Below are 21,189 nucleotides of genomic sequence, written 5' to 3' on the forward strand. Positions count from 1 at the left end.
CTTATCCCAAGGATCCTTCCTTCCCTTTGATTGGAGAAGGTGGAGAATGGACATTGGAGACCTCTTCCCTGGTCCTTCTCCCCTGATAAGAGTCAGAAGCCAGGGTTCAAACTCAGATCCATTAGATCCAAAATATAGGGCTCTTTCCTTTGTACCATTCACAATTTGAGTGTTTTAGCTGTTAGCATTCTACTGGACTGAAAAGAGACAGACTGGAATAAATATGTAAAGTAATTTAAGTCTCTTAAGATCCAAAGCAGTGGAGAGGGAATCAGAAGACATAAGTTGGAGTGCCAGCTTCGTATACAATGTGACCTTGGGGAAATAACTTTGGTTCTCTAAACCTTAGATTGCCCCCTTGCTAACTGGGAATGACAATCCCTGCATTCCTTTGTGGCTAGTATAGTTCTGAGTAGTACCCTTTGGACTTGACCTTTAAAAGGGAACAGACATAGATCTGGAGAGGCCAGAATGGAGAGATACTAAAGAAAGGGGATACCTCCTAAAGGGGTTGAGAGGAAAGTGCCTTAGAAGCACTATATAAAGTCCTATATAAATATGGTTCTCACTATTAATAACTACAATAACTTGGCAACTATAGTACTTAAGATTCCCTAAAAGGAAAAAAAAACTATCCTGCCTTCCAGTTTGCTATTTGTATTCAATAAATCCTGTTTAGTTAATTATAAGGATAATAACTAATGCTTTAAGCAAAGAAGATTCAAACCAGAGACTTGACTGGTAACGATTAATGATGGAAGCCTTGCAAAGATTGTTAGCTAGATAAAAGATTACATGGATAAGCAATTATTGGGTGAAGATCCTGACAGTCTTTCCTAGGATCGAAGGTGACAGGCAGAGATTTATTGAGTATAGCCAGCCAGCTTGCTTTCCTCTAACCTTCTCCCCAAAAGAGTGGGATTGCCCTTGGGTCTTGCAGAGTGCATTTAGTCTATCTCCTTTATGACTGCTCTTATGAATGCTCATTTTAAACTGATTTTATCCATATAGATGTTTTATATGTCTCAAAACTGAAGCCTTGGGTTACAAAAACCTGGTTCAGTCCTTGGATCATTCTCAAAAAACATGCTTCGGCTTGTGCCCCCACCCAAGTTCTCCCAGGAGAACATAAGACTACGGTTTGTGTGTAGGTCTCTATAGGAAAGGTAAACATACTCTGAGCTCCAGGGTAAGCACTCTGGCTAATAATACATCAAATGCACAACAGGCTTTATTTCACCAAACAGAAAATATAAAACAGAAAGGACTCACACCCACACCCAGGAACAATCAAGATAATTCTTCTTTTTTCTCTCGAGAGCCTCATCTCCCTCATGGCCCTATACGACCATCGAGAAAGTGCATTACTTTAAAACTGAGGCTCCCTAAAGAGTCCCTTGGTTATTACTAGGAAGCCAGCCCTCTTTTAACTTACAGTACCACTAGAGGACAAAGGCAGGCTTTTTGTCTCTCCATCATGGCTCTTGTTGCTTCTGTGGTTCTGGTCCCATCTTCATCCAGAAACTTCTTCACCAGTAAATCCTTAGCAATCTTCTACTGCCTCCCCATGGCTGTCATTTCTGGGACCTATAGGTTTTTTGGTTTCATGGGTTGCTACCCAGATCTGCAGTCATCCCCTCTCCCATCGACATCTCTCAGAAAAGGCCTCTCCAGGTCTTTGTCTGTTCCTTTTATTTATTTTTTTGAAACCCTTACCTTTTGTCTTAGAATCAATCCTGTGTACTGGTTCCAAGGCAGAAAAGCGGTAAGGGCTAGGAAGTGGGGTTAAGTGACTTGCCCAGAGTCATACAACTAGGAAATATTTGAGGCCAGATTTGAACCCAGGACTTCCCATTTCTAGGCCTGGCTCTCTATGTACTGAGACACCCAGAGGCCCCTCTATACCCTTTTTTAATTTTATTTTTTTTTAACCCTTATCTTCTGTCTTGGAGCCAATACTGTGTATTGGCTCCAAGGCAGAAGAGTGGTAAAGGCTAGGCAATGGGGCTCAAATGACTTGCCCAGGGTCACACAGCTGGGAAGTGTCTGAGGCAAGATTATCTATACCCTTTTAAAAGGCAAGTCCTTATGGGAAAGAATGCTATCCATATCCAGAGAAAGAACTGTGGAAGTAGAAAACCAGAAGAAAAACAACTGCTTGATCACATGGGTCGATGGGGACATGATTGGGGATGTAAACTCTAAAGGATCTCCCTAGTGCAAATACTAATAATATGGAAATAGGTCTTGATCAATGACACATGTAAAACCCAGTGGAATTGCTCATTGGCTATGGGGGGCAAGAGGGAGGAGGGGAGGGAAAGAACACAAATCATGTAACCATGGAAAAATATTCTAAATCAATTAATTAAATAAAAAATTTCAATGAAAAAAATTAATGTCAAAGGAGTTTCACCCCTAAAAGAAAAAATAAAATAAAATAAAAGGCAAGTCCTATAGTACTATTCAGATCTTTCCTAGCTACAAAGGGATCACTCATTCCCAAACACCATAACTAAGTGAATGGTTGTCACCTTGGATCTTAGAAGAGGTTTTCTGTATCTTCACCCAATAATGGCTTTATCCATGTAATCTCATGGCGCTAACAATCTTTTAAAAGTTTTCATCGTTAATCATGACCTGTCTCTCGTTGGCATCTTCCTTGCTTGAAGCATTAGTTACTATGCTTATAACTAATTAAACAAGATTTATTGAACACAAGTAGTAATGAGCCTCCAGAACAAGATAATTTTCTATGCTCCACCAAGAAGGCATCAGTGGGGCAGCTGGGCAGCCTGGAGTCAGGAGGACCTGGCTTCACTCGCTTCCTAGCTGTATGACCCTGAGCAAGTCACTTAACTCTGTTTGTCTAGCCCTTGCCCTTCTATTTTAGAGTTGCTACAACAACAGAGAGTAAGGGTTTAAAAAAAAAAAAAAAGAAGGCATCATGAAAATGCCAATGGGGATGTTCACACATATGTATACAGACATCTTCACGTGGAAATCTGTTTTGCATGATGATACATGTAGAGCCCATATTGAATTGCTTGCCAGCTCCAGGAAGGGGTAGAGAAGAAGGGAGGGAGACAATTTGGATCCTATAACTTTGGGAAACTTTTGGGGAAATTTGTTATTACGTGTAATTAGCAACAAATAAATAAATAAACCCTGAGACAGCTTTAATAAGGTTTAGGCTTCAACCTTCAAACCACGTTCGATTGATCTTATTCTGCCCAGATCCTCTACATCAAAATACAAAGAAGAGCAGAGGGGGTACCACAGGGTGCTCTTTTTGTACTGAATATTCTCTTATTTCCTTGGTTAAGAGCCACACATTGATATGCAGTATCCTACTCTAATGCTTCATCACAGTAAGAGACTGACCCCGGGTTCTTAAGGGTTATGCCAATGTAGAGAGAGCTTTACTGGTACTGAAAAGACTTTGGGTGCAGGGCTAAATGTCTGCTGTCCAAGGACCTAGCTGAGTTTGGAGGGTTTTATCACTGTAAGACGAGGCATCCAGTGAAGAATTTTTTTTTTTGGTCATAGTAACCCATGAAAACTCTCCTCTACGGGGCATAGAAGAAACATTCTTTATGGAAACGTAGAGGGAAGGGCTGCCAAGATGGAGGGAATACTCAAATAGATGAAACGGAAGCCTGCTTTTTTGCACTCTAGGTTAAACTGGAGAATGAAGCATTCCAGAAATCAACAATAAAAATGAGGTTTCAGTGGGGGGAAGAGGGGAGCTGAAGGGGCAGAGAGGAAGTGACATTTGTCAGGAAGTTAGAGGATAGAAGAATACCATACTGAGGAGGAAGGGAGGGAAAGGATGACTATATTCTTGGAATTTAAAAAAAAAATGCCAGCACCAGATTTTAAACTATATTATAAAATGATAATTACTAAGACTATCTAGTGCTGGCTAAGAAATAGAAAGTTAGGACAGTGGAACAGAATAGATATTCAACAAACAGTAGTAAAAGATTATAGTAACCTTGTGTTTGACAAAAGATCCAATTTTTGAAAATGAGAATTCACTATCTGGTAAAAATTGTTGGGAACACTGGAAAGCAGTTTGGCAGAAACTAGGTACAGAACCATATCTTACTGCATTTACTAAGATAAATGACCTAGACCTAAAGGGAACTATCATAACCAGATTAGAACAAGGAACACATTATCTGTCAGATTTATGATAGGAGAGGAATTTATAAATAAACATGAGAGAAACAACATTATGAGGTGTAAAATGGATAATTTTGATTACATTAAACCAAATAGATTTTATACAAATAAAACTAATGTAGCCAAAATGAGAAGGAAAGCAGAATATTGGTGAAAATTTTCATTGACAGTTTCTAAGAATAGAGGTCTTATATCTAAAATATATAGAGAACTCTGGCAAATGTATAAGCATACAAACTATTCTCCAATTAAGAAAAGGTCAAAAGATATGAACAGGCAGATTTTGGACCAAGAAATCAAAGCCATATACAGTCATAAGTAAAAATGCTCTAAATCATTATTGATTAGAGAAATGCACATCAAAACAATTCTGAGATGTCATCTCACACTTATGAGATTGGCTAACATGATAAAAGGAAAAAATAGCAAATGCTGGAGGAAATGTAGGAAAATGGGGGCATTAATACACTGTTGGTGGAACTGTGAACTGATCGAACCATTTTAGAGAACGATCTGGAATTAGCCTAGAGAGTTATAAAATTGTGTATACCCTTAGACCTGGCAATACCACTGTTTCCCAAGGTGTTCAGGGAAAATGGAAAAGAACCTGTAATGTTCTAAAATATTTATAGCAGATCACTTTGTAGTGGCAAAGAACTTGGAAAATAAGGCGATGTTCATCAATTGGGCAATGGTTAAACCAGTTGTGGCATATAATTGTGATGAGATACTACTGCATCATAAGAAATGATAAGCAGGTTAATTTTCTTAAAATACAGAAATATCTATGTGAAATTATGAAAAATAAAATTAGTAGAATAGTATATGAATAGTAGAGAATAAATACAACTACAGAATTAATGTTTGAAAAATAACTTGTGAATGCCCACCTCCTGAAAAAGAACTGATAAACAAAAACATGAAAGACACAACTTATAATATACATGAATTTTTTTTTTTTTGGTCTAAAGATGCCTTCTCAAGTGTAGGGAGAAAAAGGAGGGAGGGGGATACCTGAGAATTTTAAAGTAACCAACAAACAAATTAAATAATAAAAAAATTAAAAATAAATAAACGTGAGGTTCTCCCAGAAGGGCAGAGACATGGATAGTATGAGAAAGCAACTACTTGTCCTCCAAGGAATGATAAAGTAGAAGCACAGAAACTCCCAGATAAGAGATCTTCTAGTATGGGTCAGAGGAAGGAGACAAGAATTGTGGTGGTTGGCTACTCCCTAGTCAGAGATCCCGAGTCAGCTATTTGTCAACCTGATAACAACAATAGAGAGGTCTATTGTCTCCTCCAGGACATATATCTAAGATATAACAGAGAGTATTGCTAAAGATTACTAAATCTTAGGTAACACACTGAAGACTATATGGGCGCAGAATGTTTTCCTTACTATTGACTGCTGAAGGCAAGGGATGAAGAAGAGAAAAATTGTTTGGGAAAGTAAACAGTTGACTAAGGTGGTGATTTGGATTTCAGGAACACATCTGGAAATACAGAAATGAAAAATTCCTAGGGAGAAGTAGAATACACCTAACAAAAGCTGGAAAGAATATATTTGTAAATCTAATCAAAAGGACTTTTAAAAAGATAAAGGAGGGAGAAAATTGCCCATGAATATCTACCAAGCTGGATTTCATAGAAGGATCATGATAGAGCAACAATGAAAGAAGAATAGCATTTCTGAGATACTCAGAAATTCATGGGAGGCAAAAATCTGATAATGGAATCAGCAGTAAAACCCCTGGCCTCAAAAATCGATACACAGAGGACCAAAAGGCAAGAAGCATTGGAAATTAAAGAGCCTGTTGCAAGGAGGTGATCCAACCACATGGCTACCACTGAGATCTGGAGGATGAAATCCTTCCATGGAATATGACTGAATAAATCTTGGACTCAGGAGAAGGAAGCATAGTAGAGAGAGCATTTGGGCAAAGATCAATGAAGGGAAGAACAGAATTGATTTTGATCTTGTAGTATTCTATAGACCACCTGGACAGAAAGTAAGAGATGAAGAGTTTGAGAAATGGATTACAAGTCTGTCATAAAGGCATGATGTAATGGTGATAGGAAGATTCAATTATGTAGAAATTTTTCTCTGACAAAAGCAGAATACTCAATACCTTCATGTCTTTTCTTAATCATAATGTCACCCTTCCAAAGGCAACAGAACCAACAAGGAACAAATGTATACTGGATTTGGAGAAACTAGCTACTAGATGGAAATGATAAGAAGGAAGGGAAAGGAATAAGCATTTATAAAATGCTTATTGAGAGGAAGGCACTGTGTTAAATAGTTTCTCTCTAACATTGTGGGGCAGTGACTGTTGCCTTTGACGGTTTGTGAGAGAGGAAAGAAAAGCCAATTCTAGTCTGCTATGTAGCTAAGATTTGGAGAAAATAGATTTTGAACAGTTCAGAGAAAGATATTGTGGAATAAAATTCTACAGGTAAATCAGCCCATCAGTGACCAAAAAATCTCAAGAAGGTCACAAAGATTGAGAATTCTAATGAGGAGGAAAAACAGATGTCAGAAGGAGACCTAATGCACAGGAACTCACTGATCAAGAGATTTTAATAAGATAGGTACAAACATGGTCTCAAGGGTAAGGAATAGAGAATGAATATGAGTGTAGTATGGTCTTGTAAGAATAGTGTCAACAGCACTAAAACTCAGCATGAACTAAGACTGGTTAGGAAAGCCAAGGACAAAAATATATTTTATAAAAAAGTGATACTGAGAGGAAAGAAGGATAAAGAAAAGGAACACTTCAGCTGTTTGGGAGTAAATGTGATGATAAATGACAAGAGAAAGGTCAGGCTATTCAAATCTCATTTTGTTTGTTCTCTCAGCTGAAAATGACCTTTGCCCTGGAAATTACAGGACAAAAATGACCAACAGGAAGTTGATCCACAAGATAAGTAATGAAACAGAAAGAGTGCATCTAGTTGTACTTAATGAATTCAAGTCACCTGACCCAATTGAACTACATCTTTGAACACTGAAGAACTAGAAGATGTGATCAATGAGCCACTGTCAAGAATATGGGAAAGGTTATGGAGAATGGAAGAGCTAAGACAGGACTGGAGAAGGGCAATCATCCTGGTTTCAAAAAAAAGGGGAAATAACAGAGTTTGGACATTATATGCCAATGACTAAGACTTCAGTTTCTGAGAAAATTCTTGACTAGATCACTAAAATAATGGTTAATGAATATCAAGAAAAGAAAGCAATGATCTCAAAGAGCCAGCATGGCTTCACCAAGAATAAGTCATGTCAGGCGAACCCCTCTTCTTTTTTTTTGACAGAGTTACTAAAATGGTAGGTGTGGAGAATGTGCTAGATAAAATTCTCTTAGATTTTGGGACAGCACTTGATAAATAACTCATAGATACAAACCTAGAGAAGGTGGAAAGATATGGCCTAGAAGATAATACAATGAGATGAATTATGATCTGTATGAATGGCTGAACTCAAAGATTAGTTCATGGGTCAATGTCAAGTTGGCAGGAAGTCTTGAGCATAGTGACCTGGTGTTCTATGCTTGGCCCTGGCTGTATGTTCATCTATTACTTAGAGAAAGGCATAGGTGGCATCCTCATCGATGCTGTATATGATATAAGGTTGGGAGGAACAAATAACACAAAGTACGACAGTCAGAACCCAAAAAGATCTTGACAAGTGAAGCCTTAGAAATCTTTTTTTTTTTTTTTTTTTTTTTTTTTTGCTTTTAAAATAATGATCAGATCAGGTAATTGGAATCTTGAAAGGCAGAGAGTTTTAGCCAGGATTTCTGTGAGCAGAAGCATTTGACATTGTTGACTTACCCTTTCTTTCTGGATATCCTCTTCTCCCTTGGAGCCCATGACACTACTCTATGGTTCTCCTATCTCTTTGCCAACTTCTTTTCCCATTCTTTTGTAGATTTGTGGTCCTGTCTCAAGGTGAGTGTCCCTTAAGAGTTTGGTCCTTAATGGTCTTCTTCTTCTTCTTCTTCTTTTTAATAATTCCTTCTTCCTTGACTGTTTCATCTACCTCTATGGCTTCTATTACTACTTTATGAATATGGCTCAAAAATCTATATAATTCTTTCTTAAAGCTCTATATCTCCTTAATCAGCTAATAAATTATCTCAGCATGGCTGGATAGCCCACTAACACCTTAAAAATCAACATATACAAAACTGATCTCATCTTCTTTCCACCTCCAAATCTATACCTCCTCTTAATTTTCCTGTTTCTGTTGATAGCATCACTATTCTATTTACAGAGGTTCAGACCCACTACCCAGTCAACTGCCAACTTCTATCAGTTGATAGGATCAATAGTTTATAGATTTAGAATTGGAAATTTCCTTAGAGGTCTTCTAGTGGAAGTGGGGGCAAGGAGAAGGAAGGGAACAAGCATTTATATAGCACCTACTATGTGCTAGACAGTGCTTTAAAATATTTCTCATTTGAAAATGTGCTTAGCACAATGCCTGGCACATAGTAGGCATTATATAAATGTTAGCTATTACTATTATTACAGTATTTATTATCTTCACAACAATCTTGTAAAGTAGGTTATTTCCTGTTATTTCCTCATCTATAAAATGAGACAGTTGGATTAGTGCACCTCTGATGATCTATGATTCTATGAAGGGATGGGGGGAGGAACAAGCATTTATTTAGCACCTACTATGTGCCAAGAACTGTGCTAAATGCTTTATAAATATTATCTCATTTAGTCTTAATAACAACTCTGGGTGGTAGATGCTGTTATTATCCCTATTTTGTAGTTGAGGAAACTAAGGCAAACAGAGGTAAAGTGACTTGCCCAGGGTTACATAACTAATAAGTATCTGGGTTCACAGTTGAACTCAGGTTTTCCTAACTCCAGACCCAGCAATGTATCTACTGTGCCACTTGGAGAGAGGAGGAGGAGAAGGAGAAGATGACGATGATGATGATGGTTGATGATTATGTCCCATTCCATTTCTTCCTCCCACAGAGTACCAAAATCATCTTTATAACACACAGGTTTGACCTATGCTGACTCCCTTGCTAAAAAAGCCAGAAAGTTGCCTTTTGCTTATCAGATAAAATACAGTTTCCTTATTCTGCTACTTAAGGCATTTCCCCCTATTCCTCTACATATCTTGCACGGGGCATAGTTTAGTCTTGGACTATACATTTTTTCAACTTATTGTCTTTAACACCCAGTATAGGGTCTTGTGATCAGTAGGCACATTTATAATCTATCAGATATTTTAAGAGCCTACTAGGTACTGAGCTAGTCAGGTGCAGGACATACAAAGACAAAAACAGAAGCAAAAACCCAAACAAAACAAACATCCTTGCTCTCAAGGAGTTTATTTTCTATTCTAGTCAATAATTGTTTAATGAATGAATGAGAGGAGCAAGGAAGTGGAAGCAAGAAGGAGATAATCAGAGGGCACACAATATACCTGTAGTAAAGGTGAGAAGAGCATGAGAGTGGAAACTGGGAAAATCAGGGAAACCCAGTTTTGCCCAGGGCCACAGATCTATGGATCCCAAAGAAAATAAGTAAATGGCAAAAATATCTGCTTTGGACTTATGTAGGAGGTTTTGAGAAAAGCAAGTTTTCTTTTAAGAGTAGTTATCTTGTTTCTGAACCTTCCCACAATTATGCATGCATTTGCTATATTAATGGCATAATTTCATTGGGGACCACAAAAGTAGAGCCATTTAAGTTATACCCCTTTCCCCTTACTAGCCTCACCATTCAGAGTAGCCTAGAAGAATGGAGGAGGCAGTTAAGTGGCTCATTGGATAGAGTGCAGGGCCTGGAGTCTGGAAGACCTGAATTCAAATATGGCTTCAGACATTTCATAGCTGTGTAACCCTGGGCAAGTCACTTAACTCTATTTGCCTTAATCTATTTGAGAAGGAAATGGCAACCACTCCAAAATCTTTGCCAAGAAAACCCCATAATGGAGTCTTGAAGTTGGACATGATTAAAAAACATGAAATTGTTTAAATCAGGAGAACGGAAATAGAGCTCAACTTTCCAGGGATTTTTCTCATTGAATTAACTGAAAATGGAAATTTTGTCAACGCCACGATATAGTTTATCATGTGATGGGCTCTGTAATATCCTAAAGCCTCTTGAGCAGCAACATTCCTCATTTCCTTCCACCAGTGACCTCGACTGCTTCAGTATTCCAAGTAAAGATGATATTCACAATTTTATAAATGCATTTTTATATGTTTTTCTATGTGTATACTAAATTGTAGTACAAAAGACAAATCTTGACACTGGCCATCGTTGGTAAGAGTCAAGAGTGTGAAATTTTTCTTCACAGCTAATGTAATCAAAAGCCAGTTTTGTTTCAATTCCCGTTAAGCCAAAATGTATATATTATTCTTATTCTAAAATATGAGAAATAAAAATTATAACCTCTTGTCTTTTGGAGAAAAAAATTTGCAAATTTCATAAGGACATTTCCTGAATCTCATTTCTCCCACTTTTTCGTTCTAACCAGTAAGTTTTCTCATGTTAATCTGTTGTTTTGTTTTTTTTTTTTTTTTAAACCTGGTACTCAGCTCCCCACACTTGATAGTATTTCCCTTTGTTTGGTTTAGGTCCAGAAAGAATGCTCTCTATTTACAAGGCTGGGCCTTCGGTAGATAATGATTTTAAGTAGCTTTGCCTATATTTGTCTTAGTTCCCAAAATGTGCAAGATTCAAAAGGTGATAATCAGTGCCTCTTTGTCTCCAGCGGATTAATTTTTGTTGTTGTCTTTTGTTGTGAAATGTTTGGATGCTATCTTTTATCAATAGGTGGACCTGGGGAGGTGTTTGATGGATAGCTATTTGCCATTCTGGGCAAAAATAACAGCCGTGTCCACTTTACCACCAGGGAATTCAAAATACAAACAAAAGACCTTACAGCGGTCACTGGGTAATGCCATACTAACTAACTCCGGTCAACTCTGCTAGACAAAGCTCACAACTGATTGAGCTTTGTACATGGTTCTCTGATTGACCTACCCTCCGACCAAAGTAAAGTAGGAAATCTGGATTGAGTGTATTTTAAGACAATGGATTTGCTTTGTTTGCCAGGAGGGCGACAGGCAGCAACACCAACTTAAAGGTGTTCATTTACCCAAGGCTGGCTAAGGGATGGGGGATGAGTGAAACTAACTCTGGAGAGGGACCTAGTTTGATAATGATGAGGAACTTTGGCCATAAGGACAACCTACCAAAAATGTTCATTCTTTTTCTTTTTCTTTCACTCTTTTTCTAACATCCAAGTGACCTTTTAATAATGCAACAAAAATGCTTAGTAGAACTTTTTTGGTTGCTGTTAAATAATAAGCACAAATAATGCAATATTTAGCAATCTTCTAAGCAGATGGGCCAGTGCCATCCCATTAATTCTTTTTTTAAAAATTTTTTTCATCTCATTAATTCTTTAAAAACCGCTTCTACTAGCTATCGCTATGCTGATAGCAGTAGAAATGTGTGTGTGTGTGTGTGTGTGTGTGTGTGTGTGAAGTCCAGTTTCGTGGTTTGGATTTTTCACCTTAACTATAACGTGCATGGTTGTTCGGACAGTTTTCTTGGCTTTTTACTTCAGAGATGCTCCTTGGTAGGAGGGAATTGTTTCAGAAAAAAAAAAAAACCTAAGATGACATTGCAGACATGAAAAATAAGGAGATCTCTGATTGCAGAATCTATCATGCCTTGTGGTACTTCAGATTTCAAAGCATTTCCCTAAACACTGAATTAAAGAAACACAGGTTAGAACAAATGGCTGAAAAGAACCCAAGATGAAAAATGTTCATCTCCACCTCCAGGAAAGAACTGATGAACTCTGAGTGCAGACTGAAGGACACTCTTTCCCTTTTCTTCTTTTTGTCTTCTTTGGCAACATGGTTAACATGTTAATAAATGTTTTGCATGATGTCCCATGTATAATCAATATCAAATAACTTGGCATCTCAAGCAGGAGAGAGTAAGGGAGAGAATTTGGAGTTGTTGTTGTTTTTTTTTTTTAAGTCTTACTTTCTGTTTTAGAATCAATACTGTGTTTTGGTTCCAAGGCAGAAGAGTGGTGAGGGCTAGGCAATGGGGGTTAAGTGACTTACCCAGGGTCACTGAGGCCAGATTTGAACCTAGGACCTCCCTTTCCTAGGCCTGGCTTTCAATTCACTTAAGCCACCCAGCTATCCCTGAGAACTTGGAACATAAAATGTTAAAAAAGGAGTGTTAAAAATGTTTTTTATATATAATTGAGAAATATTTAATGAAATAAAAATATTTTTAAAAAAGAACAAATGTTGGGCTTAGAAAACAATGTGGATGTTAAAACCAGTGGAAATACGCATTGCCTATGGTGGGGGGGGGGAGGTGTTGGGGGTGGTGATGGGGAGAGTAAGAGCATGAATCATGTAACCATGGAAAATTTTTCTAAAAAATTAAAAGAAAAAAGAAAACAATGTGGGTTTACTTTAAAATGCTGTAATCCAGTGGTCTCTAATTTTTTTTGACCTATCATCTAATACAGTGATGGGCAAACTATGGCTTGAGGGCCAGATGTGGGCCCCCTGAAATGTTCTATCTGGCTGTGTGACATTATTCCTAATCTGACAAATACAAAGAGTAGGATACAATACAATGAAACTTCAAAAAAGTTGCCTTAGAAACAGACTGACAGATGAGCATTTCCTTTCCTTTGGCTCCCTCTTTAAAAACTTTGCCCATCACTGATCTAATAGTATACTTTTTTGAGTGCACACTCCCAGCATATGTCTGTTAATAAATTATTCATATGTGGGGGCAGCAAGGTAGTAGAGCATACCAGAGCACCAGGCAAAGAGACAGGAGGCGCTGGATTCAAATCTGACCTCAGATTACTTTCTAGCTGTGTGACCCGGGTCAAATCACTTACCTCATTTGCCTGGCTCTTCTCCTTCTGTCTTAGAGTTGCTATTGAGAGAAAAATGTTCCAGCCTAGTAGCCTCCAAATTTTTTTTGACTCATCACCTAGCGTTAAAAAATTTTTTGACCACACACTATAAGTGTATTTATAGGGGGGCAGGTGGATGGCTCAGTGGATTGAGAGCCAAGCCTAAAGACAGGAGGTCCTAGGTTCAAATCTGACCTCAGACACTTCCTAGCTGTGTGACCCTGGGCAAGTCACTTACCCCCCATTGCCTAGCCCTGTAACAAAATTAATATAAAAGGATATATATAAAAGATATTAGGGTTTAAAAAATTAAAAAAATAAGTGTATTTATATTTGTTTATAAATTATTCAGATGTTCCTTGAGCGTCAGTGTGTAGCCTCATATAGAGAGAACTGGCCTTGGAGTCTGGAAGAGTCCTGTCTCTGAAACAAAGCAATTTTCTAGAACTTTATAAGGTGCAAAGAAGATGACAATCTGCATTGAGAAAGAGATATTCCTCATCCAGGAGATCCTTCTATCAATGGAATCACAGGTCCATTCCTTATCATGACACAGACCAGTGATTCCCAAAGTGGGCGCCACCACCCCCTGGTGGGTGCTGCAGCGATCTGGGGGGGAGCACTGATGGCCACAGGTGCATTTATCTTTCCTATTAATTGCTATTAAAATTTTTAAAAATTAATTTCCAGGGGGATAAGTAATATTTTTTTCTGGAAAGGGGGTAGTAGGCCAAAAGTTTGGGAACCACTGGGGTAGAGGAACTTCTAAGACCAATAAGTACATTATAAAACATACACCAAAATATAAAAGGATGAGATAAAGATGAAGTAAAATTAAAATATTCTTTAGCAATAATATGCCAACTTCTTTTGCTTTCACTAAAAGTTATTTTAGTGAGAGCAACGTGATTGAATTGCTTCATGATTTTTCAAAATCCTGAAATATAGCAGTACTTTTCAAGGGCCTCCTCAAAGTCTCAAAGAAAGATTCCAGATCTCCACTGTCAGCTTCTCAGAGTAGTGAACCTCTTTTTTTTTTTTTTTTTTTTTTTAAGGATGGCTATTGTTATTGTTCAGTCATGTCTGACTCTTTGTGACCCTTTGGACCATAGCGCGCCATACTGTCCATGGGGTTTTCTTGGCAAAGACACTGGAGTGGTTTGCCATTTCCTTCTCTTGTGGGTTAAGACAAACAGAGGTTAAATGACTTGCCCAGGGTCACAGAGCTACTAAGTGTCTGAGTTGTTCAGTCATGAGTTTTCTTGGCAAAGATACCGGCATGGTTTGCCACTTCCTTCTCTAGTTTCAGATGAGGAAACTGAGACGGAGTTAAGTGATTTGCCAGGGGTCACGCAGCTAGTAAGTGGCTGACGCTGGATCTGAACTCAGGAAGATGAGTCTTCCAGACTCCAGGCCCAGAGCTCTACCCTAGGTACCTCTGTTAGGACAGCTAGACGACTTTTAAAGAATGAGAGGATGAATGGAAATGGTACCCCAAAATCATGTATTAAGCCCTTATGTTATAAAAGCAAGGACTGTCCCTTCCTCGAGGTGTTTGCATTCTAACAGGGAAAATAACACCTATGGCAGGGTGGTCCTTTGGTCTAGCATGTTATGGAGAGTTGTTGGATGGGGTGGGAAGGAGGAAAGAAGGATAGTGGGCCGTGCCATTTAGGAACAAAGGCAGAGTGGAGCTGATCAAGGTTCTTGGTTCCAGACCGGGAGGGTGGGGGAGGAAGGGTATGAGGCTACTGGCCAGCAGACTGTGAACAAAGTAGACAGAAAGGAGGGAGTGAAGTGAAGCATGTCTGGGACTTTCCTGAATTAGTGTTCCGGGAGACATAATTAACAATCTGAAGGCCCCAGGGCAAAAGGTCTTCCAGGATTTGGTCCCTGGTGACCATCCAGAGAGGAGGAAGAGAAGTCCCTATTTGTTCTACATCTATGATCTCCAGGTACCAGGACATGGGATCATTTGACCTACAGAGCAAGTAAGAGTTCTTGTATCAATCTGCATAATCAATATTCATTAACTGAATGATGATTTAATTAATTGAAGGTTTTCTTTCTTTTTATTTTAAAAAAACCACCCTCTGTACCTCCTTTTATAATTTGTTTTCTCCTCAATACAAACAGGTACTACCTTGCTCTTATCACATCCTGATTATCAGCAGCACCTGATTTGTTGTAAACAAATACCAGAGCTCATTAGAATCTGGACCTTATTCTGAGCAAGAGAAGCATATTGAGGGAACTTTCTCCTGGCTTACAGAAGTCAGGTTATAAGAATTCCAGGTCAGAGAGAAAAAAATTGGTTGGAAGGATGCTCCTTAATTTATTATGTCAACTGTTATCTGAAATATAGAGGTAAGTATACTAGAGTGGCCCTGCTGGGATGCTGGTTCAGATTCTCCCCTTGACCCTAAGTCCTTGAATCTGGGCAAGCCACTTAACCTCTCTTGGCCTCAGTTTCTTCATCAAATACTGTAAAATGAAGAACAGAGCCTAGATGGCTTCTGAGGTCCTTTTTTTTTTTTAATTTTTTTTTTTAAATTTTAAACCCTTAAATTCTGTGTATTGACTTATAGGTGGAAGAGTGGTAAGGGTAGGCAATGGGGGTCAACTGACTTGCCCAGGATCACACAGCTGGGAAGTGTCTGAGGCCGGATTTGAACCTAGGACCTCCTGTCTCTAGGCCTGACTCTCACTCCACTGAACTACCCAGCTGCCCCCCTGAGGTCCTTTTTTAGATCTAAATGTATCAATTTTCTCCAAAGTATTACCTGATTCTGCATCTTCCCCTTTATCCCATTGATGAATAAAAAGACAAACATAATTCTTCAGGCCTTTTTTTTTTAAAGGAAATCATGCAATCATGCCAATCTTTAAGCTCTTCATCTGTAACATTTTTGGATGTATTTGGTAGTTGCTCATATTCTTTTCTTCAGTCACTAAGAATTTTTGTAGGAACACTTCGATCTTGGGCCACATTCCCATCTTTCTTGTGTTTGGGGTCTTGAGATTTCTAAGCTGTTAGAATATTGTTATCTTCTTCTTTTATAGGAACTTCTAAATTTATCAGCAGATCTAGTTCTTCATCCAAATGGGCTTCGGGTGGCTGTAATGGGGGAGTGATTTCCTAACAAGTCTCTGAAGAGACTGTGGCTTGAGTTAATATTTACCTGCAGACGCTGGGTAGTGGCAACATCAGAGTTCATATCCCAGACTGGTTCTAAAGGTTGTCCCACCTGCATACCCAGTCATCTTCCATTTTCTTTAGTTTCATCTGTGTTCTATAGTGACTCTGTCCTGGAATAACTCAGCAGCCACATTTAGGCAAGATGATAAAGGCATTCCCTGCAGGGCTCAGATCAAGACTTAAAAGTCCACATAGAGAGCTAAGATGTCTTTAGAGATGAATCTCAAGGGAAGGAAGCTAAGAGGCTTAGTAAATAGAGAACCTGGCAGATGCAAGGTCTTGAGTTCAAATGTGACCACAGATACTTTTTTAGCTGTGTGACCCTGGGCAAGACACTTACTCTCAAGGAGTTTGTATTCTTTTTCTTTCTTTCTTTCTTTTTTTTTTTTTTTTAACCTTTACCTTCTGTCTTGGAACTGGTTCCAAAGCAGAAGAGTGCTAAAGGCTAGACAATTGGAGTTAAATGACTTGCCCAGGGTCACATGATAAGGAAGTGATCACCTAACTGCCCCAAGGAGCTTATATTCTAATAGGGGATGACAATTAATAAAAGGGGAACTGAGAAGTGGAGGTGGATGGGGGAGACTAACTGCATGGGGAAACAGTGACTAAGTCTGGAGAAAGAGGACCTGGAAAAGTCTGGGTCTTTTCTCAAAATGGAAACTCTGGGAAATTGATGAGAAAAGGAGCCCACAGGAGCTGATTTAGGGGATGCTCAGGCATTGTGTCTTAGCTCAGAGAATGAGAAAAGACTAGTCTGTCCCCTTCTCTAAAATAGAGATTCTGGGAAGAATTAACCAATGGAATAAGGGGCTTGAAGGAACAGTGTGAGGAAGCAACTGAGACACAATGGAGAAATTCAGAAAATAAAACTGTGAGGAGTTATCTGCAGAGGTAAGTCAGACACCAGCATCTGTCCCCCTCTAATTCTCTACCTTAATTCCCTGTCTCCTTCTCAATATCTTGATACTGATCCCAGTTAGAGACAATCTTTCTTTTGAAATAATTTCTCCATTTACTCTTTTCTTCATAGTCCTTGGACATTTCCCTATCAATAGGTTACTGTATAACTGACCTCTTTTTTTAAAGCCTTTCTTTCACAATCTAGACCTAAAACTTTACCTTTCTGGCCTCATGACACACGACTCCCTTTCTCACACATCATAGTTTATCTCCTACCCCTCTTTGTGCCTTTTACTGACCGTCACCCATTTTCTGAAATGCACGCCCTCTTTACTTCTGCTTCTCAGAATCCTCAGTTTCCCTCAAAGCTCAGGTTCTGGAAGACTCCATAGAGTCTTTCTTTCTTTCCTTTTTTTTTTTTTTTTTTTTTTTTTAATTTAAACCCTTACCTTCTGTCTTAGAATCAGTACTGCGTATTGGTTCCAAGGCAGAAGAGTGGTAAGGGCTAAGCAATGGGGGTTAAGTGACTTGCCCAGGGTCACACAGCTAGGAAGTGTCTGAGGCTAAATTTGAAACCAGGACCTCCCATCTCTAGGTCTGGTTCTCAATCCACTGACCTACCCAGCTGCCCCCTATTTGGGATTTTCTTGGCAAAGATACTGGAGTGGTTTGCCATTTTCTTCTCCAGCTCATTTGACAGATGAGGAAACTGAGGCAAACAGGGTCAAATGACTTGTCTACATCATATATAGTGTCTGAGGCTGGATTTGAACTTAGAAAGATGAGCTTTCCTGACTCTGGATCCAGTGGTCTATCCAATTGTTCCACCTCCTCTTACCTTGTATCTTTGCTGTATATGAGTACAGTTCATATTATTCTCCTCTCCCCGGGACACCCACCCACACAGAGTAAACTCTAGGAGGGCAGGGGCTATTTCACTTATTTCCAGGGTCTTGTAGAGTGCTTGGTATGCATCAGGTGCTTATTGATGGATTGACTGTCACTTTCCACCCTCTCCAATGGACCTCGAATCCTAGCTTCCCTGGTCTTGGGGCGGGGGGCTCAACCCTAGTTTCAGCTTCCTTGGCTACTCCTGTTGCTTATACAGCATCAGGATGCTTGCCACAGCCTAGCCCCCTGCCCTGGACTTTTCTCTCAGTCTCCATCCATCTCCCTGGCTGGCACATCCCCTTAAACCAAGTGAAAGTCTTCTCTAAATCCTCCGATCCTAAAAACTTGCATTTCCCACCTCACAGATTTGTTGAGAGAAGAAAACGTTGTAAACCTTCGAGCACTGTGTACATGTGAGTTCTTACTTTTCTGTTATCTTAAATAATGTCCTCCCCGGGTTTCCTTTTCTTCATTTAGAAAAAGATTGAGCATCTCTGACGCTTCAGGGACCCAGGTCTCCATGAGCCCGAATTTTCCTTTCCATGGAGGGGAAAGCCAGCTGACAAAGGGAGGTGGGATGTGTTAGGTGACTTTCTGGGGGGCCAGGCAACTTCTCTGTCGCCATCCATGAGAGTGTGACTGCTCTATAAATGTCCTGGGCACCATAGCAGCCAAGGGGAGAGAAAAGAGGACCGCTATTTCCTAGGGTTTATTTCAGGAGAGATTCTCTTGGCTAGCATATATCCACACGCCATAAGTATGCAGAGGAAACCTTTGCCCTCCTCAGCCCCTGGTTATTGAGCAACTCAAGTTGGGAGAAGGTAGGCGTCTTTTGAGGCACCCCAGCTTATGCCAATGAGTAGACTAAAACTAGACTTACTCTGGGCAAGACAGGGCTAGGGAAGAAGGCTGAGGACTTCTTCTTTCCTTTTAAGCCCATATCTTCCATCTCATAATCAATACTAGGTATTGGTTCCAAGGCAGAAGAGCAGTAAAGGCGAGGCATTTGGGATTAAATAACTTGCCCAGGGTCACACTGCTAGGGAGTGTCTGAGGTCAGATTTGAACCCTTTCTAGGCCTGGCTCTCTATCTACTGGGCCACCTAACTGCCCCTGAAGGCTTCTTTTACCTCAACTTTAATAAGTATTTATTAGGCATTTATTATTAGGCCTGATAGTACAGGGAAATATGTTACACACATAGAGACTCATAAAAAGTTATCCTTAAGTGCCTAAAAGGGGAGAAAACCAAATATTATTGGGAGTGGGATGGGGATATGGAAGACTTGTTATTAACTGAATGACCAGAGGCTTCCTGGGGAATGCTGCCTCTGATGTGGGCCTGATGGGCCACAAATAATATTTCAACTAATAGAGAAGGTAGGAATTGTGATGGGGCGAAGGGGTGGGCTGGTCACGTACGAAGGTTGAGGGGTAATAGATGGGCTGCTGGTGGAATTGTGCATCAGCTACAGGAGGGGATACGGGGAAGGGAGGGAAAGAACATGTATCTTGTAACCTTATAAAAATATCCTAAATTAATTAGTTACATAAAAATTTCCAAATCCAAAAAAATTTAATTTAACCTAATAAAAAAAAATAGATGGGCTTCTGGAGAGCTGTATTTGTACCAACATAAAATTAAAAAATAGAGGAGGGAGCATGTAGGTGGCTCAGTGGATTGAGAGCCAGGCCTAGAGATAGGAGGTCCTGGGTTCAAATATGACCTCAGATACTTCTTGGCTCTCTGACCTTGAGCAAGTCACTTAAACTCCATTGCCTAGCCTTTATCAGTCTTCTGCCTTGGAACTGATACTTAGTATTGATTCTAAGAGAGAAGATATTTGTTGAATGAGCCCTTTATGAAGGAAATATGAAAGGAATGAATAAAACTGTATGAGATGAGTCTCTGGCTTTCCCCATTAGAAGGAGTACCACAGATAAATGGAAGCATCAGGATACTAAGTATAAAAAGCCTGGGGGGCAGGGGAGGGAGAGGAAAGGAAATCAAGTGGAAGGAGGGAAAAGGAGGGCTGCCCAGGTTTATGAGCAAAGGTACACAGGGAGGTTGGCTCAGATTATGTTTAGGAAGAGGCTATTTCATTCGGTTGTATCTGACTGACTCTCTGTGACCCCATGGATAGCCGTGGGGTTTTCTGGGCAAGGATACCGGAATGGTTTGTCATTTCCTTCTCTGGTGGAACCCCTAGACCTTTTGTTTATCGTATAGCACATATGGAGTGGCTCCATAATATGAAGGGCATTGAATGCAATGCCAAGAATTTTGAATTTTACTTAAGTGGGTAATAAGGAATCCCTGAATCGTTCTGAGAAAAGGAATAACATGAACAGATTCAAGTGGAGTAGCATGTACATGTGTTCATGTGAGCACAAGCATGCAGACAGGTCAGGAAAAGGAGGGGAATCTGTTCTCCTTGTCCATCCCAGTACGTTGGGCTCCATAGTGGTGTGGTAGGAGGGTCGGCCATCACCATTCCAGGAAGGAGTTGCAGATGAACTGTTCTAGGACCTGGAGAGTTGGGGAAATGTGGCTGCTTTGCAGAGTTCACACAGGGGCAAATATCTGTAAAGGACTTGGCCAAATATTAATACTAAATAAGAAAATCCAGCGGGTCTTTACTCACCATTTCTCTTCTTCCACTTGGACTCCTATGGACTGGAACTTACTGGTTACTTTATTTTCCCCTGCTTTGACTGGTTCATCAACATCGTCAACCTGAAGAGAGAAACAGATCAGCAGAGGTGTTTGACTAGACTCCTCAGGATTGGAAAAAAAAAATCAATATTATATTTCATCAGAAAAATCTCAAGTCTATGTATTCCTGTTTTGCTTTGTAAACTTCAGAATCCTAGGAACATAGAGTGGAATCTGAAAGGAATCTCTAAGATCATCACTCCATCTACTCCCTCATTTCTCTAGGAAATCCAGTGCTCTTCTCCATTGTAGGTAACTTACTATTCCTAGATCTGTATACTTTCTCAGAGGCCATCCCTCTTCTAGCTACCCATCCACATGCTCCTTTATTCTCCAACTAAATGA

The 21,189-nt window shown here is 39.5% G+C and overlaps 1 protein-coding gene across 1 annotated transcript in view; it reads right to left on the bottom strand.

Annotated features, from left to right (window-relative positions):
• Positions 1 to 21,189, bottom strand: part of DLGAP1 (DLG associated protein 1) — a 394,054-nt gene that overhangs the window by 18,765 nt on the left and 354,100 nt on the right. The window contains exon 7 of the mRNA XM_044683077.1: positions 20,774 to 20,865. Coding sequence (XP_044539012.1) covers positions 20,774 to 20,865 — 92 coding nt within the window. The remainder of the gene's footprint in view (positions 1 to 20,773; positions 20,866 to 21,189) is intronic.

This window comes from Gracilinanus agilis, chromosome 1 (assembly GCF_016433145.1).
Source record: "Gracilinanus agilis isolate LMUSP501 chromosome 1, AgileGrace, whole genome shotgun sequence".
NCBI lineage: Eukaryota > Metazoa > Chordata > Mammalia > Didelphimorphia > Didelphidae > Gracilinanus > Gracilinanus agilis.